Source organism: Phoxinus phoxinus, assembly GCF_949152265.1.
Source record: "Phoxinus phoxinus genome assembly, chromosome: 17".
NCBI lineage: Eukaryota > Metazoa > Chordata > Actinopteri > Cypriniformes > Leuciscidae > Phoxinus > Phoxinus phoxinus.
This window is the reverse complement of record NC_136892.1, coordinates 32637746-32663914: the sequence shown is the minus strand read 5'-3', so window position 1 is coordinate 32663914 and position 26169 is coordinate 32637746. Positions and strand designations below refer to the sequence as shown.

Genomic DNA, 26169 nt, shown 5'->3' with positions numbered 1-26169 from the left:
CTCAGTTAAATAAACAGATGTTTGCATTTTTGTGTGTTTATTTACAGGCATTGACGTGGACTCAGTGTTCCTGGCTGCTGATTGGCTGAATTTAAATACATATAAATGTAATGTTCTGATTGGCTCAAAAAAGAAGCAGGCATGTTCTACTGACCAACCAAAGAAGGCTTGGAAAGTTTTTGGTTTGGAAACCAAAACAGAATTAATTTAATCATTATTTGGTAATGCAATGCATCCCTTCATTTCCATTGTGTTTTCACTGCTAGCCATTATTGGGCTGCATGTGAGCGTTCAGGCCGCTGGAAATCCTCCTGAGCGGAGCATCGAAAGAACTTTCGTATCGTTGCTGACTGTGTCGAATGGATTGAAGTGGGGGTCGTGGGGTCAAAGGGAATTTTGTCCAACTGGAACATACGCCACAGGGTTTAGTCTGATGGTAAGTTGACCATTGACTCATGAAAGTGGGTTTAAATTTTAACTCAGTATTTTTGTCTTGTTTTCTAGTGCAAATATCTAAACATGATTAAATCAAGATACATTTACTGGAGAAGAAGCAAAATGACTTGAAGTGAGTTTGAGCGTTAAACAAGAAAAAGTATCTGGGTTAGAAAATATCAACTTAATCACAATTTTTCATGATTCAATCAATTCCTGAAGTGTAAAAGCAAGTCCTGTCAACAAAAGTTTAATGTAGACTTTAACCCTCTGAGCCTCTTCATTTTGGGGTAAAACTTGGCTCATTCGCCGTCAAACATGACCAAAGCTTTGAAATTTAACTTTTTTTCAGGAAAATCAATGTAATTTATTTTTGTTCAATAATATTTTTTGTTTATTATTTAGAATGTGTAGGGGATTTTATGATACTATGCAATATTTATCCATTTTTTATGAGTTTCCCACTAAAGTCAATGTATTTTTTCCCCTTTTTTTTCCCAATAAATGCAATATTTCAGATTAAAATAGAGTGAAGGCCTTTAAAATCGGCAATAGCTCCTTATTTAAATATATTGAGAGGGTTTTGGATTCCCTATAATTTGTTTTATAAAAAAATACTGTGATTGGACTACAGGTTTTGTGTGTGCGTGTGTGTTAGTTAATCTCCACCTGCCATGAAAATGATCAAATAGAGAATTGTCTTAATGTTGTTGCTGTTTTTTCTATTGTTTTTTAGGTGGAAGAACCTGTTTTTTGGGATAACACAGCACTCAACGGGATTCGTCTTTACTGTGTCAGTCGGACCAAAGACTTATCAGACTTAAATAAAGAAATCTCCGTTCAGTCTGACGTAGGAAGGTAATGGGCCGGACTCTATGCAATGAAGTAAAACTAGTAACATCATGTTTACTTTGGGTTTATGAAGAATTCATAATTTTCTTGAAAATAATTACTGATTTAATCTTCATCGTCTTCAATAAACCTTGAAAAAAGCCATAAATTGTGTGTTTTCTTCAGGTGGGGTAAGTGGACAGATATCAAATGGTGTCCTTCGGGATTCTTGACAGCTTTCCAGCTGAGAGTCCAATCTAACCAAGGAATTGAAGATGATACGGCCGCAAACAACATCAGGCGAGTGTGTAACAGAACAATCATTCTGAATTTGCCATTCAGGGTCTCAAGTTTTCCCTCATCAAGTATATGAATGATATTCAAAGCAACAACACGACTACTAAGTGTTATATCTCTTTTACACAAGTTCTATAAACAGTAAATCAATAGTTCATACATTTCTTCTCTGCCGGAAAAAAAAAAATCCCTTCAAAAAATTGTCAAACGTCACGTTTAAAGTGCCCCATTATGCTATTTTAAAGGTAAATGTTTTTTGTTCTACAGTCTCGGTTAAAGTGCATCCAAGGTCAAAAACATGTGTTGCCAATTTATCGAGTTTGTCACAGGATTAGCGACTTTTCATACCCCTATAGCGACTTATTTTTAGCGACAAATTTTAGTGACTTTTTGGATTGCTAGTTTACATGTAGTCAAGTCACTATATCACACTCGTTCCGCTGTCTGACAGAAGATATGTAAATGAGAATAGCTTTATTGGACATTCATCTATATATTATATTAAAATTACAATATGTGAGCACGGATTAGGAAAGAAAAAATGTAAACTGCCAACAGTTGGCGCAACATTTAGCAACTTTTTGAGTAGGCTTTAGCTTCTTTCCATTGAAAATAGGTTGGTCAAAACACACTTTAATTTCCTCATAATATCCACTGCAGTATCAGCTCTTTTCTCACTGTGTCTGAAACGCTTCGTCCTTAGATTCAGTCTCTCTAAACCCCACCTCTCTGAGAGCCGCTCTGCTCTGATTGGTCAGACGGCCCAGTCTGCTGTGATTGGTTAGAAACCAAAAGCTCATTATCATATCTGACTCTCAGCTCTTGATCACGGTGATACGAACAGTAACGATGGCGTGGGTTTTACCGTATCAATCTCATCAAAGTGGATTTGCTTCGTCAGCAGAAAACAGCGTCTTCTCGACATGAACAACACGAACCAAACTCTTCCAGTCTCAGATACACGACAGTGTTTGTGGGTGGGACAAAGAGATGCTGTTTAGCCAATCAAAACCAGAGGCTGGCATTATGCAAATTAGTTACAAATGTATGTTCAGCAGGAATTACTGACGACTCGTTTCCAGCAGTTCAGAATCGCTTCTTTCTATTGGGAGACAAAAACTCCATTGTTTTTGCAGACCTTTTACATTCACAAACAGCTCTATTACACATTGCATGAAAGGTCATATCCGAAAAAGCATATGGGGTCTTTAACATAATACTGTCACATTTATTCCAGATTCAACTGCAGTGGAGGTTCTTTGCCTCAAGGTGACGGCACAGACTGGGGCGAGTGGGGAAACTGGAGCCCAACCTGTACGGGAAGAGGAATCTGCGGACTCAAGACACGGATAGAAGAGCCACAGGGATTCGAAGGAGACGACACCGCTCTCAATGACGTGCTCATGTTCTGCTGTGATTAAGGTGATGCGATCGCAATCAGAAACTTACTAATACTGACTGCAGATCAACTAAATCTGATTATTCTTTCAGGTGTTCGAGGATGACAACAAGAACAGCAAGAAGATCAAATGGATGGTAATTATTGATCATCATACTATGATAAACTAATATGAACCATATCATATAACAGTTTTGTAAGGAATAACCGGATGATCAGGACATTTGCATCCCGCCTATTATTGGAGTTTAAATTATTGTATTCTTTCTTGTAGGTTAGTGATTTTTCTGAAGGCTCCTGAACTTCTGCTGTCAGTCAAAACGGTTGTCAAATATCAGCAATAAAGACTTTATAAACAGAACCTTGTAGTTTCACATTGTTTTGCACAACACTTTACATCAGATCGTTCACTACATTAGTGCGTGTGGCAGATGTTTACATCTAAAGCAACTTATAATGCATTTAAAGTAATTGTCTTTTCCGTTCATGCATTCCCTGGGAATGACCAACATACTCTACAGCAGTGGTCGCCAACCCGTCGATCACTGTCTTTATCACTCCCGGTAGCTCCCAAAAATAACAGAAAAATTAGCAAAAAACACATAATCAAGGCTCGAAATTGTGACCATTTTGGTCGCATATGCTCTCAAAACTGAATCAAAATGTATTTAGAACCATTTGTGAGAGTAGGCCTACAAATAATTGTTCAGGTGAAGAATAATAATAATAAAAAAAAAAAAACGGCAGCTGGTATAGGACTTGGCCAATTTGCTTGTAAAAAAAATCATAATCGGCCATGAAAAATCTACAGGTAGATATTGCCTTTCGTAAAGGCCGAGGTCAGGGATCTTGGGCTAGAAAAGGTGGGTCACCACTGCTCTACAGGAACACTACATTGAATTAAAGTGTAATATTGTCAACCCTGTTACCCTAAACTCTTTGCCTTTCTAAAGGCATAATTATATCCCAACATATGTGTTTATTTATCAAAAATGGCTCAATGCAAATTCTGAAAATTATTTGATGCAACACAGATTCAAACCTCATTTTAATTCTTTAATATTTGGTTAAGTTGCATTCTTGATTGAGTATGTAGTACCATATCTAGAAATAATCATCCTACACTATTGTATATTAGTTCTTTTTTTCTTCTTCTTTTTTTAAGGATTTTAATCTAAAAATAATGCCTGACTAAAATCATTAACATTGGAATATTTATTTACTTCTCGTTCATTTGTTCTTCATGTCATTTCTCCATCTGGTCATGACTGCTTAATCAAAGAATGAATAAATGCTTTGTGAAAAAAAAATATGCTCGTTTTCAATATAGCTTTAAAGGGATAGTTCACCCAAAAATTTAAATTCTGTCATAATTTACTCACCCTCAAGTTGTTTCAAACCTGTATGAGTTTCTTTCTTCTGTTGAACACAAAAGAAGATATTTTGAAGAATGTTGGTTTGAAGAATTTTCATTTTTGGGTGAACTATCCCTTTAACTTCTCCAGAACAAGTCAGGCATCAAAACATAAGAATAGTCGTTATAATTTATATTTAAATGAATTCTGTGAACTCATTAAATATTAAAATAAAATAAGGGTCAAGCAATGCTATTTGTGTGTGTGTGTGTGTGTGTGTGTGTGTGTGTGTGTGTGTGTGTGTGTGTGAGAGAGAGAGTATTTGACCTGCTTGGTGTTTACACGCAGGTTATTGACTGTAATGTTTGAGTTGTTTTAGTTTTGCACAGTCACAGTATGTAGCCAGAGTCTCATAATATTGATCAAATCTGATGTCTTGATCATTTTATACACTGCAAAACACTTCTAGTAGCCTTATTTGTCTTGTTTTCCAGTACAAATATTTAAACATTCTTAAATCAAGATACATTTGCTGGAGTAGAAGCAAAATGTGGAAAGTGTACAAATAAATGAGTTTATGGTTAAACAGCAACATACTGTATATCTGCCATTGGGGTCAGAAATATAATCTTGTTTGCCCTTTGAATTACGTTTATTTCTCTGACCCCACTAACAGATTAATTTTTCAGAAAAAAAAAAGTTGGTATCTTCAGTCATTTTGCTTCTCCAGTAAATGTATATCTTGATTAAAGATTGTTTAGATATTTGTAATGGAAAACAAGACAGAAATACTGAGTGAGAATATCATTTCTTTGTAGTGTGTTCTTCTGACTCTATTTACATTGATAATGTTTAGATGGTCTATTTGTTGTGCAGGTTGGACTTGGATCACGCTGTTTGTGGAGGGTCAACGTCCACCAATGAGCTTCACAGAGGAACCAACACACACACACACACACACACACACACACACACACACACACACACACACACACACACACACACACACACACACACACACACACACACACACACACACACACACACACACACACACACACACACACACACACACACACACACTGGGCTCCAGCAGAAGACATCAGGACAGCCCTCAAACATGTCCAGAATTCTTCCCCTGACGCTGGTTTCTCTGCTGGCTGTTTTCGGACCGTACGCGAGCGCAGAAAGTCGCTTCGAGCGCTCCGTTAGCAGACCCGTTGTTTCAGTGCTGAGGGTCCATAACGGGATGAGATGGGGCTCGTGGGGGCAGAAGGAAATATGTCCGACTGGAATGTACGTCACAGGGTTTAGTCTTAAGGTCAGTAACTCAGTAATCACCACTATCTGAGGTTTAGTGGTTAAATTCACTTAAGTGCTGGTAACTCCACAAGAAATCAAATCGGACTCTATTGACTTTTCTCAATTCCTGATTATTTCAGTTATAAGTGATTATTGTGATGTTATCAAAATGCATTTGTTTTTTTTGGGGCTGATGCAATCTAGTCATGCAGACTACTGGTTAATGCTAATGTTAAAAGTGTTGCTGTTGCCTTTAGAAAAAGCGTGCTGTTTTCAGTGCTGCACACGTGTAACAGTGTATTGGATCCGTGCAACTCTTAAAGTGACAGCAGCCTAATATTCCTACTGCCATCTCTATAATAACACTAATCAAACAACAAAAGACAAAGAGAAAATTCACTCGTTCTTGACTGAGTAACTTTTGTAACTATATTTGTAATGTATATTTTATTTATCAAGTGCAGTGTTATTTTACATTTGATTACAGTTTCTGTACCTGAATACATGAAACTAAAACACTTGTTTTTTTTTCCCAATTGAATCTTTGTTCAGTTGTATCTATTCGTTGCGATAGCAAAACAAATTTATTTGTTCTTTTTTAATTACTGAGTGTTTTTTCTTCAATAATGCTTGAAATTTGAAGAAAAAAAAAGTGCTTGTAAATCAGTTAGGCTAGTTGTTTTTCTATGGTATTTTTAAACCACAGGCAAACGTTCCTTGTGTAAATGTTCTTTAGCCTGTTGATTTTTGTTCACAATATTCAGCTATGTATATATAAAAAAATTGCAATATGATTAAATGTGAATGATATCAATTTTAACTTTTTTTTTTTTTACTTATTGGAATCGAAATTAGGAATCAATAAGAATCGGAATCGTTAAAATTCAAACGATCCCCAACCCTAATGCCAAAGTTGCCTTTCTTGACTTAAGATATTACACTGCAAAAAATAATAATTCTTCCTCAGTATTTTTGTCTTCGTCTGAAGACTTTTGTCTGAAGATATATTACGGCTTTGAGTAAATGCATCTAAATTAAGTAGGCGATACGATCAAAATGCCACTGATACACATTATCTAATAATTCGGTTTGTCACGACACCAAAATGAGGTCAGATATAATTGAGTTGATGACAAAAAAAAAAAAAAAACCTTTGTAAAAATGTACCCGCACATGACAGGCGAGAAAACATATATATACTGTATATCAAGGCAACTAATAAATAATTAGTTCCCATAATTTTTTATTTTGTTCCCTCATTTTAGTAAATATCGTACACACGATTTACTTAAACCGAGGGAATAAATTAGTAAACACTGACATATTAGTAAGTCGTGGGAACGAATTGTTAATTCGTGGCCATGATATCCACCTTTTTCTAATTATGGGAGTAACTTCTGTTAACTGTAAACAATCAACGAAAGATTAAATGCAAAAAGCATTTTTGAAACTGTGTATAATGAGATGACATTATTCAACTCACCCTTCAACCAACGAACATTGAAATGAAATGTAAAAGTGTGAAAGCATTATATATTATAATAACACTGCTCTAAACGGATGTTTTCCTGAAGGTGGCAGGTATGTGGGAATCTCTGCTGGTTGGTGATAACACAGCGCTCAATGGGATTCGCCTTCACTGCATCGACCCGTCCAAAAGCTCATCAGGCCCGTACGAGGACTACGCCACAGTTCAATCCGACGTAGGAAGGTGACGCGTTTGAACTGGACGTAATACAGAGAAGCTGTAGCAAAAGCTGCCTATATAGAGAATATTGCCATGTTGCTGCCAATGTAGATCGCTTCGAATCCGTCACTTCTTAGTTTTTGTTCATCATGAAATCTTCAATTGAAGACAACTTTTATTAACTTTGAAGCCTATACTTCTGAATACAGTCGTCAGAAGTAAACATCTAAATATAAACTACACTACGGTAACATTACTTTAATGTCACCATCATTAAGCCTCCACCTTAAAGGTAGGGTAGGAAATTTCAAAGAGGCTAGCAATAGCAAGTTAGCAACTGTCAGGAGACGAGAGATTACCTCATGTTCAAAGCACATAACATTTAAGGGTGTTGAACTTAATCGTTGCATCGCGATGCGGACGATTCTGCATCGGTTCAATAATAGACCATAATCGATTATAGCCTATTGACGTTTCTCTGACATCACTCGTCACATAGCGTACGCGCTTCTCGCACAAGCATAAAAAGGCGTAGGGAGGCGAAACACAAAAGTGAGTTATAAAAAAATGTACCCACTATTTAAAAATTTACAGTGTGTGAGCTTGAGTGTGTGCATGTGCATGCGAGGCTGTATGCGTGCATGTACGTGCGAGTGTGTGTGTGCACGAGTCGAGTACGAGTGTGTGTGCACAAGTCGAGTACGAGTGTGTGTGTGCGAGTCGAGTGGGAGTGTGTGTGTGTGTGCGAGTGTGCGCGAGTCAAGTGCGTGCGAGTCGAGTGGGAGTGTGTGTGTGCGTGAGTCGAGTGTGTGCGAGTCGAGTGGGAGTGTGTGTGTGTGTCCGCGAGTCGAGTGCGTGCTAATCGAGTGGGAGTGTGTGTGTGCTTTAACCGCGGAAAGGCGTCAGTACACTCCGCTTCTCAAGTTCAAATCCTTCCATGTTAATCTACTAACTCGCCTGACTGCTTTGTCGGACAAAATGGCGGATGGCGAAGTATGATTGGTCAGATCACCTGTCAATCAAGCTCCCTGCAAAGGGTCAATTCACACCCCTAATAACATTTAGGCATTGTTGACATAGAAACGCATAAATCCGAGTCTGAAGACGTCAACAGCTCCAGATAGAATTTTGCGGGTTGCCATCTCGTAATTACGGTATTAATGGCGTGGCAGCATAAGCTTGTGGTTTTGATTCAGGAGGAACTTTTTTTATTCTCAAACAGCAACATTACACACAGTTGAACATGGAAAAAAGTGTAGTAGGACCATTTTAAACTCACAGAAAACTGGTTAAATCATTAATGATCCTTATCACGTTCTGTCCTCAGCTGGGGTAAATGGTCCGATATAAAATGGTGCTCGAAAGGATTCCTGACATCTTTTCAGCTGAGAGTGGAACCCTACCAAGGGACCTGGGACGACACGGCCGCAAACAATATCAGGTGATGATTTTATTTTATTTAAAACTTATTTTGGAATCATAACAAGGAATTCCATAACAAGCTGCATAAACATATCACTGCATGAGGCTCATCGGACACAGATATCAAGTGACCAAGAGCTATTTCACAACAAAATACACTCTAAAAAATACTTTTTTTTCTTCATAGCAATGCAGTAGAAGAAACATTTTGAGTTTTACAAATAACTTTTCTGTCAACAGTTCTTAAAAGAAATTTTTTTTCCTCCACTATAAATAACCTTCTTTGCAATGGAAAGTTTCTATTGATATTAAAGGTTATTGATGGAACCATGGATGCCAATAAAGAACCTTTATTATTAAAGTCCCCCTGTGGTGAAAATCAAGCTTTTAATGTTTATGTGTCTATGTAGTGTTTTTAATACGCTTTGAGACAAACCATGAGTAAATTCATAAGTCGACAGGATTGCTGAGTATTTTCTGCTTAAAACTGCAGTGAACCAAAGACAGTCTCAAAAACACGGCTTGAAATCGCTGGTGTTTCTGACGTCACACACTACCTTGACCAATCAGATCAACGTGTGATCGTCAACCAGTGGATCTCTGAGCTGAGTGAGTGAGTGGAGGCGGGGCTCATTTGCATATTCATAGAACCGCGCATACTAAATGAGACAGTTAGAGAGAGTTACATTCAAGCTTTTTTAAGGCATGGAGAAAAGTTTTAAGTTTAAAGTTAAAGTTTAAATATGTCATTTTGGTGATCAAAGATGAGTTTTAAGGGATACAATTATTGATTACAATAGTGGACTGGACAGTCGTCTCAAAGGACAGTTCTGGTTGTCACTCTCAAAACAAAACAAACGTATAAACAGAAAAGTGGCTCTCCAAACAGGACTGACACTGACTGTAGTCTTGCTGAATTTTCACCAGGTTCAACTGCAGTGGAAATGCAGAACTACTGCAAGGATCTGGGATGTCATGGGGCATTTGGGGCGACTGGACTGAGACGTGCGGAGGAAAAGGAATCTGTGGCATCGAGACGATGGTGGAGCAACCGCAGGGAGTCGGAGACGACACGGCCCTCAATGACGTGCGCATGTTCTGCTGTGATTGAACTGAATAGTTGTTTCAGAAAAAATTATTTGGTGGAATTTTTAAATACATCATCAGTAAACCATATCTTCAAGTAGCCTAGTGCTTAACTGGGCAGAATGAATTGAGCAGTTTTATCGTAATTATGATTTTTTATGATTTTTTTATGATTCCTTACCTGAGGATGGCGCTCTCAGTCTAAAGATGTGTTGGGTTGAAATCTGTAAAAGAGGAATAATAAAGGTCAGTAAAAACAACAAGTGGCATGAAAACAGTGTCTCTGTGAATTGTTCAAACTTGCATCAAATAAACATCACAGTTTTCTCACGTTTGTGACAAGTCATCAATGTAGGAAATATCCTACATTTCTATTTAAATAGATCATAAAATCTATAACACTGTGATTTCAGTTTAAATTTGATTAATTGTGCAGACTTACCTTACTGATGTCTCTGATGTTTGTTGTTTCAAATAAAAAGAGACACACAAAAGGGTCTCTGTTTAAGTTTTCCAGCGTCAGCCAAGTGATGGTTTCGGAACGGTCACGTCCATAACGGAAAGACGTCACGTCCGTAACGTCCGTTTTTCCTCACAAATGGAAAAATTTAAACTAAACTAAAATAATTAATTATGTTCTATAGAGAGCCGACACTCATCCATTCGGTTGGTATTATTAGGGCCCAAGCCTTGAAAAGGCGAAGGCCCTATTGTTTTCCATGGGATTATTATTTATTCTTCTTCTTTATTATTATTATATTACTACCTTTTGGGCACTTTTGGGGGCCTTAACGTGCTCAAAAACTCTTGAAACTTTGCACAAATGTCAGAACCCGCGGCCATTAGGGCCCGACTGAAGCTGGGACCCGGGCGTGGCAGGGGGGCTCGCCAGCGCCCCCTGGAATGGGATTCAAAAACATGTCCATATCTCAAACACGCTTGCATGTAATAATATGAAACTCGGTACACGTATAGATCTCATCGGGCCGAACAACTTTCGTGCTCTAAGTTTTACGCCAGTCCAACAGGAAGTCGGTTATTATGGGCTGTATGGAAACGCATGTTCTGGCATTTGAAACACTTGTCCTAGAGAATTCATCCGATGACCACGAAACTCGGTTAGCATGGAGTCAAGACATGGAGGATGATAAATTGCGAGGGGATTTTTGATATCTCGAACGGTTTGGCCGTGGCGAGGAAACGAATTTATGGCGAATATTGGAAACAGGAAGTGTGTTATAACATCCTCATACATTAACTGATCTTGATGAAACTTCAGCAGTGTGTTCGCTGTAAGAGGCCGATCACATGGATGTGACTATTGTGAGTCAAAGTTATAGCGCCACCAACTGGCAGCAGGAAGTGTGTCACTTTCAAAATGCTTTGAAATCACCCTCTTATTTTTACCCGATTTGCTTCAAACTTCATCTGTATAATGTAAACACACGGCAGATGTAGACCTGTGAAAGGATTATTGATATCTTAAATACTGTTGCCATGGCAACGCATCAAACTTTAATATTCTTTTTTAAAGTTTTCGAGACTCTTAGCATACTTGAAATTGCATGAAACTCGACAGACACTTTACATTTATTGCCTAGTACACTTGTGCAAAGTTTCAGAAACGGGCGTGGTAAGGGGCTCAGTAGCGCCACCTTTAGTCAAAAATGGGGTATTAGTTTTACCTACAGTAACAAAAATCGGTATCTATATTTATCTCCACGAGCCGGACAACTTTCTAATTGACAGTCATTAGCTCCGACCAACAGGAAGTCAGATATTTTGGTTTGAATGTGATTTTGCCAGTCTCTCTCAGTGTCTGTGTGTGTGAGAGAGGAGGGGGGCTTTATTTTAACCCTTTCTCTGCTGTGTGGGACTTCTCGGGCACTTTTGGGGCCCTTAACGTGCTCGAAAACTCTTGAAACTTTGCACACAGGTCAGAACCCGCGGCCATCAGGGCCGGCCTGAAGCTGATACCCGGGTGTGGCAGGGGAGCTCAACAGCGCCCCCTTGAACGTGGTCCGAAAACTTGGTCCATATATCAAACACGTTTGCATGTAATAATATGAAACTCGGTACACATATAGATTTAATCGGGCCGAACAACTTTCGTGCTCTAAGTTTTACGCCAGTCCAACAGGAAGTCGGCTATTATGGGTTGTTTAAAAAATGAATCCCCCTGGAATTTTATATACTCATCCTAAAAAATTATTTCGATCGCCACCAAACTCAGTCAACATGAAGTCAAGACATGGAGGATGCTAAATTGCGGACGGATTTTTGATATCTCGAACGGTTTGGCCGTGGCGAGGAAACGAATTTATGGCGAGAAAAGAGAAACACGATGTGTTATAACGTCTTCATACATTAACTGATCTTGATGAAACTTCAGTAGTGTGTTTTTTGTAAGAGGCCGATCACATGGATGTAACTAATGTGAGTCAAAGTTATAGCGCCACCAACTGGCAGCAGGAAGTGTGTTACTTTCAAGATGCTTTTGACAAAAGTGGGGGGGTTATTTTTACCTACAGTCACAAAACTCGGTATGTATTTTGTGCACATCGAGCCGGACAACTTTCTCATTTACAGTCATTAGCTCCGACCAACAGGAAGTCAGATATTTTGGTTTGAATGTGGTTTTGTCTCTCTCAGACAGAGTTCCCCCTGCCATTCTGTGTGTGTGTGTGTGTGTGTGTGTGTGTGTTTGGAGGGGAGCAGAAAGACTCACACTGATACAAGCTCTAAAGCAGACTTCTTCTCGACAGTCAAAGCGGGGTTACGTTATTGCCCGTCGTGCACAGGAACCCGAAAGGCAATGGGGTGGCGGCTTTATATATATATATATATATATATATATATATATAAATAAATATAGCTGCAAGCAGCGATGGAGGGCCCAAGCCGGTGGCAGCGCCAGCCCGGTGCCTTTAGTGTAACTAAAGGCACCAGGGTGGCGGTGCCACCGGCTTGGGCCCGTAATCGCTGCTTGCAGCTATATTTATTTATATATATATATATTTTCTTTTGGCTTGTGCATTTTAATTCACAGAATTTCAACAAAGTATATTGTCTCCCACAAACTCGCGTCTTTTTTTGTCACGTCCATAACGCATGTGTATTTCCCTCATATTAAATATAAAACGCATGTGTAGACTGATATTTTTCGAATTTCTGTACTCCTTTATTAAGGGAGTATGGACATATAAACAGACATTTAAATATATTGGTATTAAATGCATTTTCTGAGAATTTATATTTTATGTTTTGACTGCAAATGTCACGTCCATAACGCTGGAATTGCCCTCTAGTCTTCTATAAAGAACTACATGTGATTCTGTGAAAGGATATTAAAAATGTGAATGAAGTACTGTATTGAGTGTTTCTTCATGGGTCAGTTCTTAAAGTAATGTTCTGGGTTCTATGAAAGCCCATTTCCAAAACTGTGCATTGGTAAATCTTAATTATGACATACTAAGTCATAATTATCACAAAAAAAGTCAAAATTGTGACAAAAATGATGGCGTATTATTCATAACTATGGCATATAAGTAAATTTTGACTTTTTATGTCCAAATTATGAAACGAAAAGTAGAAATTATGACATACTAAGTCAATTATGAGATCGAATGATTAGATAGAAACTAGAAATTATTACTTTCGATGGCATAATGACCTTTAAGTAATAATTTAGACTTTTTGTTTTATATAATTACGCCGTAATAGTATGTCATAATTACTATTTATCAAAGAGATATAATTGTTTTACTCACCCTGTTTTGCTAATTGTCTAAAGCCGTGGGTGACCTTCGTTCTTTTTTTCTGAACACAAAATAACAAAACTTATAAAGATGTCCCTCTCGCGCTTATGGCATGAACACAAAAAGTTTTAAAGAAAATATGCAAAAGTCGTGCCGTATATTTAGGCACAATAGTTTGGTTCTCTGAGGTGAATATCTCTGGTGCGGTTGTCGGTTGACAGTCAGAATGACAGTTAACAGATTTGAATGCGAATTGGCGCGAATTTGTTCGCAAATGGGGAGGGGGGTTCTACTTCTAGGCTATGTTATTAATATTAAAATGTGATGTTCAAAAACCTTTGCACACTCAATTAATTTAGAAAAAACGTTGATATTTCACCATGTCAGGGGTTTAATGATGTACTTGCGCCTCCTGCAGGATCTTTTGACCTAACAGTCAACATTACTCTCGGTAAATCTAAAAACCTACACGAATACCATACTGTTGTCTTTGTTTCAACTTTTTGATGTTTGCATTGCAGGCCTACTAAATATTTTTAAATGATTATTGTAAACATGTTATCTCTTTATTTACAAATATTCATACAACAGTGTTCTCTGTATGAAACTGAATTGTATTTCCTTAAAATTATACAAACATATTCACGAAATAGCTATTACTATTGTGATTTAAACATATTCAAATGTAGACTAGAGACACACACAATCATATAGTCGTTTCAGTTTTAATTTTTAAAACGGAAACGATTAAATGATTGTGTGTCTCTAGTCTACACATTTGACACATATTTAACAGTGTATTATAATACTGTAAACATCTGAATATGTTTAAATCACAATATTCGTTGCTATTTCGTGAATATTTTTGCAGAATTTTGTGTACTATAATACGTAATAAACGTAAATAATACCTAATTTATATTATTATATAAATGTATTATTTAAATTATTTAAATAATAAATATAAATTATTTAAATAATAATTAATTTATTAATTATTTATAGTAAATCATTTATTATTTAATTCCCTTTTTGTTCTTTACGTTTCTTTAGGTTATGGTGTTTATCTATACTGTTTGCTGCTATTTTTGGACTTCTTTGAATTTTGTTTTTTGAGGTGTGTTTGGTATTTTGTATTATTCTTGATTCTTTAAGCAATAAAACAAAAAGTGTAAATAAAAATAAAAGTCTTCCTGTAGCAAACAGGAGGCCGTGGCGGTGACGTCACTGTGTGACGCAATCACGCACGAGCGTGCTCCTGTCAGCTGATCAGCGAGCCGCTGCGGAATCAACGCTTGTCGCTGCGATATTTTCATAAAATAAACGACATAACGAACATGAGACGATAAAGTCCTGCTCCGGTGAGTAAAACACACACCGACATTCAATCTGTCACACAACCGGACACTGATAGTGACGCGCTGTCGTATAATAACGATGATAAACACACTGATGAACGGGCCAGAGGTCAATATACACACGATATATCTACACAAACATACACACTGACATAATTTACTGTAACGTTACGTTCATATGCACAATGAACACAAAATGAAGAGAACAGAGTCTATATGTATGTCCACAAACACTATACACATTTATATCATACACAAACATATACCTAGCTACTCATATTCATGTATTTTAATACTAATACATCTTCAAACACACTACACAGTATATACACGCACAGCATAAACATCTTTGCCATTTTTTGCAGCTCAAAATGTACAGTCAGGTGATTTTCTATTAAAATAAATCATAATATACGGAACTGATGCTCAGTGTGCTGCTGACAGACATGAAAATTAGGTTTAATTTTAAACTCTTTATTAAAAGATTAGTGTAGTGTCATAATTTCCGTGCCACTAATTAGAATAGCAATTTCCAACAGTAATGATTGTTTTGAAACATGTTTCCTGATCGGCCATTGGTCAGTCCAACATTGGATAGTCCCACCATACAGTATAATTATGTGTGTGTGTGTGTGTGTGTGTGTGTGTGTGTGTGTTAAATATGTACACACACACACTTATGTTTACAAACTTATATGTTAGATGTGATTAGCAGCCCATGATATTAATGTCATTTATCAGATTTTTTTTTCTGGGACATAGTCATATTTTATGTTTTTATAATGGATTTGTGTTCTTAGTAGCAGTTTGTTTTGTTTATTATTATGGTTATCACCTTTATTAAGGGTTTTATTGGTCATATGTTAAAATGCTAGCATGGCATGGAACATTTTTCTCAAAATTTCACTAAAAGTATTAAAAACAGATGCTTATTGGGCAGATTTAAGAAGAGACACACTGCTGTTAAATCCATATAATCCTAAATATCTCAATACATGAGTGTAGTGATGTTGTGTGTGTGTTGTTGACTTTCAGAAGGATCAGAAAGCTTGTGAATTCATTGGTTGTGTTGTGCATTGATTACTCTGAGAGGGTTTGGTTTGATTGCTCTGCCGTTGTGAGTGTGTCAGACAGACCGAGAGCGACGGCGGCGTCAGGAAAACACATTATTCTTTCTAAATCGGCAGAGGAATAGTTTCAGGATGAAGTTGGTTCATATAGTGAGAATTAAACACGTGTTTCGTCGGCTCAGGTTTAATTTGAGGAGACGCAAGCATGTCAGGTAAAGCCAGTCAGTTTTATATATATGTGTGTGTGTGTGTTTTAAGTCGTTAATATTGAGAAAATATTGAATGATCTGCATTATATATATTGCAATATGGACAGAACAATTGAATTAAATTGGGTTTACTGGACATTTAATTGTGACACGCTTTGGAAAACCAATCAAATAGTTTAAATATTGTGTTATATATTAAATATTATGTATATCTGAATAAATCTGGTTTCATTTCCATAATTCAAACAGAAATTAGCAGCCATGGTGAATGTTAAAAGCTTGTTTTGTCGTGTTTTATTGGACTAGCACTTATTTAAGTGTTCAATAGTGCCATTGATGTCCGTTTATCTGCGCGTCACGTAACAAGCACACGCTTTCCATCTGAATTCTGCTTCGATTTTATTCTGGTGTGATTTTAATTACCAGTTCAATCTACAATTGTGCTCCAATTTAATATCACATAGAGGTCAGATGTTCTTGTCTGCTGAACCCATCATCATTCATGTGAACTTGGCAACGGTTTAAGTGATGCATATTGATTTTAATGTCAGTTAATCTGTGATGTTTGTCAATCATGACTGAGTCCCAGTGAGAAACTAATGATCTGTTCGCTTGTTCTAGTTAGAAACATGCTCGCTGTCCTTATATGTCGTGTACTCTATAGTATTTGTTTACTGACATTATATATATACATGCTGGAATAGTGTAGTACGAGTGCTAGTGTGCTACTCCAGTCCAAACACATCCAATGAGTGTCATTAATAAGTTATTTTATCATAAATATCAGAAACCCATTATAAATGAAACAATTTTCCATTGTTTTCTTTGACATGCTCAAATTCTGTATACTACAAGATTGGTTCATGTTGAGTTTTAATGTTTTTGAAAGAGTCTTCTGCTCATTTATTTGATCTAAAATTCAGTGTCACATGATCCTAGGGCTGTAAACGATTAATCGCGATTAATCGAATCCAAAATAAAAGTTTGTGTTTACATATTATATGTGTGTGTATTGTGTATAATTATTTTGTATATATGAATACACACACATACTTGTATATTTTTAAGAAAAATTTGTTATTTATATATAAAATAGTTATATTTATATATAATATAAATCATATAAAAATATATATGCAGTATATAAATGCAAATATTTCTCAAATATATACATGCAGGTGTGTATTTATATATACAAAATAATTATACACAATACACACACATATAATATGTAAACACAAACTTTTATTTTGGATTCGATTAATCGCGATTAATCGTTTACAGCCCTACATGATCCTTCAGAAATAATTTTCTAATATGATGATTTGATGCTCAAGAAACATTTATGATTATTATTATCGGTGTTGAAAACAGTTGAGCTGCTTCAGATTTTTGTGGAAAACTTTTTTTTTTTTCAGGATTCTTTGATAAATAGAACAAATATAATTATTTTAACAATAAAACTTCATAAATAAATAAAGATTGCATGCAATCATTTTCTTTACTACATTTTAAAAAGATATAGCAAATATATAAACTCTTTCAATTTGATATTTGACAGAAAATCTACTATTTGTTTATAAATGTCCTTAAAGCTGCAGTCCGGCACTTTTTTGGGTTTAAAAATATCAAAAAATACATTTTTGAAAAAAAAACGTAACCAGACAGTGTTCAAAACGATCTGCTTGCCTTACCTTGATTCAAAACGGTAAGCTTGTAATAATAATTTTAATTCTAGTGGTACTGGTGGATTTCCGCGGGAATTTCGAGCATGTCTTTGCGTCATTACGTCACTTCTGTACACATAGAGAAGGAGTCTCGGCTAGCGTGTGTGGATGATGGAGGTGGAGGTTTAGCTTAGCACTTGGTATGGCGGATCCCGAAAGTTTAAAGCGACAATCACCAGTGACAACTGGAGATTCACCAGTTGTAAAACCCAAAGACTTCGGACTTCAGAAAAAAATATATATTTTTCACGTTTTGACGTGATATAAGCAATCGTTAGATTTAATCAGCATGCTATAGCCTACTGCAATGCTTCCCCCCACCCCCCGAATTTGGTCAGAACAAAAGTGAATGTTACTTACTTGTTCAGATGACATTTTTCGATGAAAATTCTAATGTTGACACTTTCAAAAAGTATACTCTGAGATTGCTGATGACAGTACAGTATCCACAGCGACGCGGCAGCGACAGGTTCTCCTCAATACATTGTGTTCATCCGCGCTGTTTCATGCCGATTTACTACCCACGCACAGTTAATAATTCCGCGAATAACTGCAATTGCAGATTTCGAACAGAGATGGCGACAAAGAGGAAAAACGACGGACTGCAGCTTTAATTAAATGTCTGAATAAAACTGTCGCCTGCTATAATTTATTGAAAAGTATATAATTTTTGTAAGAATTAATTGACTATAAAGCCTATTCTGGATTATCCTGCTTTAAATGATTTCAGGTTTTATTCACTTTTATTAACTGAGAGAGTTTATATAATTGCTATATCTTTTTAAAATGTTGTAAAGAAAATATTGTTAAATTAATGCTTGCATTCTTTATGAAGTTTTATTGTTAAAATAATAATATTATGTTAATTATAAAACGTATATTAAAATAATTATTTTGATTATTTTACTTTCTACTATTATTTGTTTGACCAGGCCTTTTTATTTTCACCTGGGCTTTGTTCAGCTTTTTTGTGTTTCAAGCATTTCCAACAATGTGTCTGATCTTTTTTTTTTTTTTTGTTGCTCTCTCTCTTTTCAGCATCGCAGAGAACATGTCGGGAAACAGTCTGGTATTACCCATAGTTCTGTGGGGCCGCAATGCTCCCACTCACTGCATCTCCAGCCTGCTGGTGATGGACGATCTGGCCACCATCATCACCGGCTGCCATGATGGACAGATCTGCATCTGGGACATGACCTCAGAGCTGGAGGTGAGAGGTCACATCGGGGTCACGCATGTCTTTTTTTTTTCCATTGAAGGGATCGTTCATACAAAAAGGGACATTCTGTCATCGATTACTCGCCCTCGTGTTGGTCCAAACCTGTATGACTTTCTTTCTTCCACACAATGAAAGAAAAGGTGAAAACTGAAGCTATTTTTTTGTGTTCAATGGAATAAAGAAAGTCATGAAGGTTAATGAACGCTAGCGCTGCACGATTAATCAGTAAAGATCGTGATCTCAATTCAAACACCCACACGATCTCATTCTTAAATGACAGTGATTCTCCTGTGTCTATTAAACCGTTTACAGCTGCGATCACAGTGAACATTCAGATCTGTGTTCTGATACAGACAGAGCCGTTGGCATGTATAGATATTAGGGCTTTGACTCCGAACTTCGTTATTCGAATATAATTTGAATATATAAAAAAATTATGATATTCGAACAAATATTAGGCAGCCTTTAATATTCAAACCTGTTATGGGCATTATTTTTTGTAAATGTGTTTGCTTGTAAACGTTGTTTTCAATTCAGATTCTAAGGCCTTTTCATGCCTGGTGAAGTTGTGAATCACGAGTTCATTAGCAAGGCTATTATTGGTCATCTGGGCTCCTGTAGGGGACGCTAGCGTCCTGGTTAGCGCCTATTTTGTATATCAAAACAATGGCCACGATTTATTTATTTTTGATTAGAACAGTGGATAAAACCTGTCGAAAGCACACTGTTTGTGTTTAATCCAGGGTCTGATTTTTAATATAAAAACAAACAGTCGTGACAGTGTGTTTTTCTTCTGAAAACATCATTGATTGCCTATTGATATTGACTGACACACTGCCCTCTGGTGGACAGAACATATACAACTTAAGTTTGATACCAATACTGAAGGCATTTAATGGTCAAAATATTATTAATACATTTTCGAATATTAATAAACAAACAAACTTCTAATATGATTTTTGGTCAAAAGTCAAAGCCCTAATAGATATTCACTCTTTACAGCCACACAGTTTCATTATTTTTGTCTTGCAATCATTCATATGATCACAGAAGCACTGGGATAAAATATTATAGTTTAGATATAAACACTGATGTGTACGGTAGCGATCAAAATAGAGTAAATCACCTTTAGAATGTAACTTGATGCTTCAAATAAAGATTGTATAAATTGCATCGTTACACCAGTAGGTGGAGACAAGAGTCTGTTAGAAAATGTGTTTGTCATCGAATAATTAATTCAAGAGATTCGTTTAAAAACACTGATTCATCCAGTAATGAAAGAAGTGAAGTCTATATGAGTGAGTCTCAATCATCATTCAAACTGATTTTTTAAAAACAAAAAAAGTAAATATTTTTTAAATAGACAGCGGCAATTAACATTTAGTCAGAACCTTGAGTAAATGATATGTTATTTAGTTTAGTTGTCCGTTCAGAAAATATCAGAACCGTGCAACTCTAAGTGTGTGTGTTTAGATCAATCCCCGCGCTCTGCTGTTTGGACACACGGCCTCCGTCACCTGTCTGTCCAAGGCCAGCGCTGGAAGCGACAAACAATACCTCGTCAGCGCCTCCGAGAACGGGTGAGAGAGAGAGAGTGTGTGTGTGTGTGTGTGTGTGTGTGTGTGTGTGTGTTTGTCATGGGCTCTTTAAATAGTGTAAGGGTGTGTTCACTCTTTGCATGTTTGCATATACGTCATAAAAGCATTTTATTTGGTTTGTATCTGGTTCTTAAAAATGACAATGTGAATATTCTATATAAAAGAACCAAGAGAACCGAACTACAAGTGTGAACACATCTTAAGATAACAACGTGTTTAGACAGTGAAATGTGTTTTTCTGCACATTAATTGTTAGATGTGTATAATTTGTCTCAGGGAAATGTGTTTATGGGACGTCAGTGATGGACGCTGCATTGAGTTCACCAAACTGGCCTGTGCACACACTGGTATACAGGTAACACACACACACACACACACGCGCGCGTGCATGTACAGACACATGCACGCACACACACACACACTCACTCACGCACGCGCACATTCACATACACACACTCACGCACTCACGCACGCACGCACTCACACGTACTCGCACACGCACTTACACACGCACACACATACACACACACACACACACACACACATGCACTTATCTAAATTTTGGATAAAATAAATGCAGCCTTGGTGAGCAGAAGAGACTCTTTCAAAAACATTAAAAACTTTTGATCGATAGTGTATTTAAAATACTACAGAATAACAAACCATACATTTTTAGAAGTACTTAATTATAAATAATTATTAAAAAAAATCATCAATCTCTTTCTCTCCTTTCTGCAGTTTTATCAGTTCACCATCGGCACACAGAGGGAGGGACGTCTCCTGTGCCACGGACATTACCCAGAAATCCTGGTGGTGGACGCCACCAGTCTGGAGGTCCTTTACTCGCTCGTGTCCAAGATTTCTCCCGACTGGATCAGTTCCATGAGCATCATTCGCTCGCACCGCACGCAGGGTACAGCAAAAATCATCTTTTATTCAACTTATTATCAATGAAATATCTATGACATACGGGTGATTTCCGGAAACAATCATTTTAGTTTGTTTGTAAAAGGAGAAGCATCTACAGATAATGTGCTTAGAATGGATATTAAACTTTTTTGCAATTGAATCAAGTTGACGTTAAAGAAAATCCTGATCTCTCTGAGAGCGAGAAAGAGAGAGAGTGTGTGTGAGTGAGAGAGAGAGAGAGAGAGTGAGTGTGTGTGTGTGTGTGTGTGTGTGTGTGTGTGTGTGTGTGTGTGTGTGTGTGTGTGTGTGTGTGTGTGTGTGTGTGTGTGTGAGGGAGGGAGGGAGGGAGAGAGAGAGTGAGTGTGAGAGAGAGAGAGAGTGAGTGTGTGAGAGAGAGGATGTAAGAGAGAGAGGATGTGAGTGTGTGTGTGTGTGTGCGAGAGAGAGAGAGAGAGAGAGAGAGAGAGAGAGAGAGAGTGAGTGTGAGTGAGAGTGTGTGTGTGTGTGAGAGAGAGTGTGTGTGTGTGTGTGTGTGTGTGTGTGTGTGTGTGAGAGAGAGTGTGTGTATGTTTGAGAGTGTATATGTGAGTGTGAAATGTTATGACAACCGACTACTGAGGACATTTTACTGGTTCTTACTAGTTAAAAAGCCTCATAATGTTTATATTTAAATCTAGTGTGTTGCACATGTTTGAGTGGTTTAGCGGTCATTAAATATCATTAAACATAAAATATCATTAAGCTGATATAAAATCAATGAAAGTCTATGCAACATCCACTAATATAGTGTAACAAACGCGCGTGTGTGTGTGTGTGTGTGTGTGTGTTTCAGAGGACACAGTGGTGGCCGTGTCTGTCACTGGTATTCTCAAGGTGTGGATCATCACCGCTGACGTCAGCAGAATGCAGGTGAACAGTTGAACACAACCCTACATGTCTATAAACACTCAGATCCTGTGTAGATGGGCAGAATTCATGTTTCATACAGTGTGTCCAGCTGGAAAAGATGTGTGTGTGTGTGTGTGTGTTCATCAGGATCTGGACCCCGTGTTTGAGGAAGAGTCGAAGCCGATCTACTGTCAGGGCTGCCAGAGCATCTCCTTCTGCACGTTCACTCAGCTCTCGCTGCTGGTGGTGTGCTCCAAGTACTGGAGGGTGAGTCAAGTCAGTCAAGTTTTGATTGATTCACTTCTGTTGCAAAGATCATTAGTTATTAGCTTAGGGGCCGCTAACACGACACTGTATAACAGAAAACCCTTAAAGGATTAGTTCACTTTTTAAAAAACTTTTGCTGATAATTTACTCACCCCGATGTCATCCAAGATGCCCATGTCTTTCTTTCTTCAGTCGAAAAGAAATTAAGAAATTCCAACGTAACTGCGTATCACGTGACGTCACGAACGCGCATCACAGAACAGAGCAAGGCGAGCGTTTGTGCTTATAAAACTTAAACTTTTTTATTTATTTTTGAAATGACCGATCGTTTCGCTAGATAAGACCCGGATTCATCGTCTGGTGTCGGTTAAAGCCCGTTGAAGCGGCGCTGGCACTGTCATCTGGACCTTGACCCGTTTGGGGCCCATTGACGTCCATTATATGGAGAAATGTGTTCATCAAAAACCTTAATTTCTTTTCCACTGAAGAAAGAAAGACATGGACATCTTGATGACATCGGGGTGAGTAAATTATCAGCAAAAGTTTTTTTAAAGGGCACCTATTATGGAATTTTGAAATGTACCTTTCATGTAGTGTGTAACATAGATCTAAGTGAACAAAAACATCCTGCAAAGTTTGAAATATGAAAGTTCACCGTATATAAAGTTATTGTCTTTCAAAAGTAAGAGTCGACTCTGAGTCATTTTTATGAATCGTTAGAAGACCGAAGCTTTTTCTCTGACTAGATGACGTCAACTTGTCAAGTTATTTGAATACGATACGCCCACTTATTGCGCTCCAAGGCTCATGGCGACGAGACGCTGTGTTCTGCCCAAGGAGGAGCATTTGAAGACTAAGTGGCTACAATTCATATAACTATACCACAGAAGTATAGTCCGAGCCTTGTGCTTTGTTCGCGCCATTTTGAAGACGATTGCTTTTTAAATGCAATCAAACTTGGATTCGCGAGTCGGCTGATATTGAAGGAAGGTTCAGTTCCAAGTGTATTAGCATCAGCTTCCTCCTCCGTATCACAACCTGTGAGTGTTATTAATAATTGTTGCTTTTATGTTTTATGTAGCATGCTTAATAATTATTTTGTTTGTTGTGTAAGCACCGTTTAGCTTCTAGGTCTTCAATGACAATTGTATTGAGATATGTGAAGTGTTTGTCGTTGTTTTCGGAGTTGTCTTAAAGAATAGAGTAATACCTCGTAGTAACGTAACTGCATTTTTTTTTTTGTAAAAACGTTATGTTTATGCATCGGGCTAACGCAAACAAAGACTAATTGTGCTTTTACAATATGAACTCTGGGCTATGCTCGCTAACATAACATTACATTCTTTATCTTATTTTTAGTTTTTTACTACAAACTACAAAGCAGTGGACTATAATCATTATTATAACACGATTTAATTGATAAAAGCATCCGTGTTAAACAAGTATTCTCTCTGTAAACACTGCTGGGTCATCTGACCAATCGCAGATTAGCGTCGCGCAAAGGAGGGGTTTGGAAAAATGAGTCGTTGAACGAATCATTTGGGAGTCGGTGAGCAAATCAGGTAAAAATAAATGCATATTATACGAAAACAAAAGTGTTTTTTGACATTGCATGCAGGTAAAACTGTTGTTGGGGACTCCCTAAACAACATTAGGAACATTTTAAGTGTCATAATAAGTGCCCTTTAAAAGTGAACTAATCCTTTAATGCGATCCGATTCGCTCACTCACACAACAACAGTGTTTGGGGCTCGAGAACGCAAACCTTGAAATCGGTTCCAAGGTGCAAGCCTTGAATAATTTTGGTGGAAAAAAATATCATCTCCGCGCAAACTTCAAAAACACGAACGAATACAAATTTCTCTACAAATTGACCTCAACAAACTACCGTATTGTCAAAAAATGCGTCATGAAGAGAAAAAAAAAAACATATATAAGTCGCACTGGAATATAAGTCGCATTTATTTAGAAATTAATTTCACAAAATCCAAGACCAAGAACAGACATTTAATCTGGAAAGGCAAGTTATTCAGCGACACAACAGCACACAGAACAACAGGCTGAAGGTGTCCGGTGTGTTAGCGTTAGGGCTGGGTATCGTTCAAAATCTTTCGATCCGGTGCCAATTTCGATACCTCAGTTTCGATACCGGTTCCTAACGATACTTTTTTCGATACCAATTTTATGAAATCCATTTTAACAAGATTACATAACATCTTACCTCAGAAAAACTTTTATTTTGTATTTATTTAGTTTTATTTTTTCAGTTTGTCTCATGCTCCTTAGCCAGTGCACAAAGGAACAAAAAATGTTTTATAAAGCGCTCATGCTCACCAAAGCTGATTTAAAAAAAAAAAAAAATACAGTAAAACTTTAGTAATATTGTGAAATAGTATTACAATTTAAAATCTTATTTGAATGTATTTCAAAATGTAATTTATTCCTGTGATGTCAAAGCTGAATTTTCAAAATCATTACTTCAGTGTCACATGACCCTTCAGAAATATGAAAACAGTTTGCTGCTTAATATTTTGGAAACTATGGTACATTTTTTCATGATTCTTTGATGAATAAAAAATTAAAAAGAAAAGTATTTATTTAAAAACGAAATATTTTGTAACATTACACATGTTTTAATGTCACCTTTGATAACTTTAATGCATCCTTACTGAAAGGAAAATCTGACTAACCAACACATTTTTGAACGGGAGTGTGCACTGCATTCAGTAGGTTATTATTTATTGCAATAGGCTATAAACACTGTCCGAGTGATCAGTCGGTACCTAAAAAGTATCGAGACTCGGTACCCAGCCCTAGTTAGCGTAACACATTAACTGTTATTCAGCTACACAATAGCATAAATAACATATACCTGGGAGGCTGAATAGGCTAAACTAACATTAGCCAGCGAGTCCAACAAGTTACCGGTCAGCAAGTTCACCAAGCTCCCGATCTCACTCCTCAACACTGAATCCATTGAACTCTTCCTCGGTGTCGCTTCTGAACAACTCCAGTTAGCGCCCTCTCACAGCTGCCTGTAGACGTAATGTTTTCTCTCGGTTCATCTCAGTCAGTATGAATTCATTTATATATATATAAGTCGCACCTGATTATAAGTCGCAGGACCAGCAAAACTATGAAAAAAAAGTGCGACTTATAGTCCAGAAAATACGGTTCCTGTGTGGCCGTAAAAATTCATAATACAGAATTTTTTCCGCTTCCGTATGTCCATGAGAACCGCAATTATGAGCGCTGTGGGATTGTGAGTTTGAGCTTCACATGATTGTGTGTGAGTTATTATAATGTTTTGTTCTGTAGGTGTTTGATGCGGGGGATTTCTCCCTGCTGTGTT

At 37.1% G+C, this 26169-nt stretch overlaps 3 protein-coding genes across 9 annotated transcripts in view; all 3 read left to right on the top strand.

Moving 5' to 3' along the window:
* The first annotated feature begins 132 nt into the window (after positions 1–132).
* On the top strand, positions 133–3310 carry LOC306984812 (vitelline membrane outer layer protein 1-like). The gene is made up of 6 exons (XM_079586524.1): positions 133–436; positions 1172–1293; positions 1453–1566; positions 2801–2985; positions 3055–3099; positions 3237–3310. The coding sequence occupies exons 1-4, from the start codon at positions 230–232 to the stop codon at positions 2982–2984; spliced, it is 627 nt and encodes a 208-aa protein (XP_079442650.1). The 5' UTR covers positions 133–229; the 3' UTR covers position 2985; positions 3055–3099; positions 3237–3310.
* A 2067-nt stretch (positions 3311–5377) lies between these two features.
* Positions 5378–10305, top strand: LOC306984810 (vitelline membrane outer layer protein 1-like). The gene is made up of 4 exons (XM_079586521.1): positions 5378–5638; positions 7194–7330; positions 8634–8747; positions 9656–10305. The coding sequence occupies exons 1-4, from the start codon at positions 5438–5440 to the stop codon at positions 9837–9839; spliced, it is 636 nt and encodes a 211-aa protein (XP_079442647.1). The 5' UTR covers positions 5378–5437; the 3' UTR covers positions 9840–10305.
* A 4471-nt stretch (positions 10306–14776) lies between these two features.
* wdr7 (WD repeat domain 7) overlaps positions 14777–26169 on the top strand; it is a 125155-nt gene continuing 113762 nt past the window's right edge. For 2 of the 7 annotated variants that reach the window (XM_079586520.1, XM_079586519.1), the window contains exons 1-8: positions 14777–14933; positions 18975–19146; positions 20629–20735; positions 21030–21108; positions 21492–21666; positions 22495–22571; positions 22698–22817; positions 26136–26169. The exon at positions 26136–26169 is cut by the window's right edge and continues 112 nt beyond it. In XM_079586520.1, coding sequence (XP_079442646.1) covers positions 18988–19146; positions 20629–20735; positions 21030–21108; positions 21492–21666; positions 22495–22571; positions 22698–22817; positions 26136–26169 — 751 coding nt within the window. In that variant the 5' untranslated portion in view covers positions 14777–14933; positions 18975–18987. Of the gene's footprint in view, positions 14934–16059; positions 16213–18974; positions 19147–20628; positions 20736–21029; positions 21109–21491; positions 21667–22494; positions 22572–22697; positions 22818–26135 lie in introns of those variants that run through there. The other 5 variants (XM_079586515.1, XM_079586514.1, XM_079586516.1 and 2 more) reach the window with 4 other exon arrangements.

Coding starts and splice junctions, on each gene's coding strand:
- LOC306984812 (XM_079586524.1), top strand. CDS start 230: ATGCATCCCTTCATTTCCATTGTGTTTTCACTGCTAGCCATTATTGGG. Junction 1,294..1,452: donor GTTCAGTCTGACGTAGGAAG/GTAATGGGCCGG, acceptor TGTTTTCTTCAG/GTGGGGTAAGTGGACAGATA. Junction 1,567..2,800: donor ACGGCCGCAAACAACATCAG/GCGAGTGTGTAA, acceptor CATTTATTCCAG/ATTCAACTGCAGTGGAGGTT.
- LOC306984810 (XM_079586521.1), top strand. CDS start 5,438: ATGTCCAGAATTCTTCCCCTGACGCTGGTTTCTCTGCTGGCTGTTTTC. Junction 5,639..7,193: donor TCACAGGGTTTAGTCTTAAG/GTCAGTAACTCA, acceptor GTTTTCCTGAAG/GTGGCAGGTATGTGGGAATC. Junction 7,331..8,633: donor GTTCAATCCGACGTAGGAAG/GTGACGCGTTTG, acceptor TTCTGTCCTCAG/CTGGGGTAAATGGTCCGATA.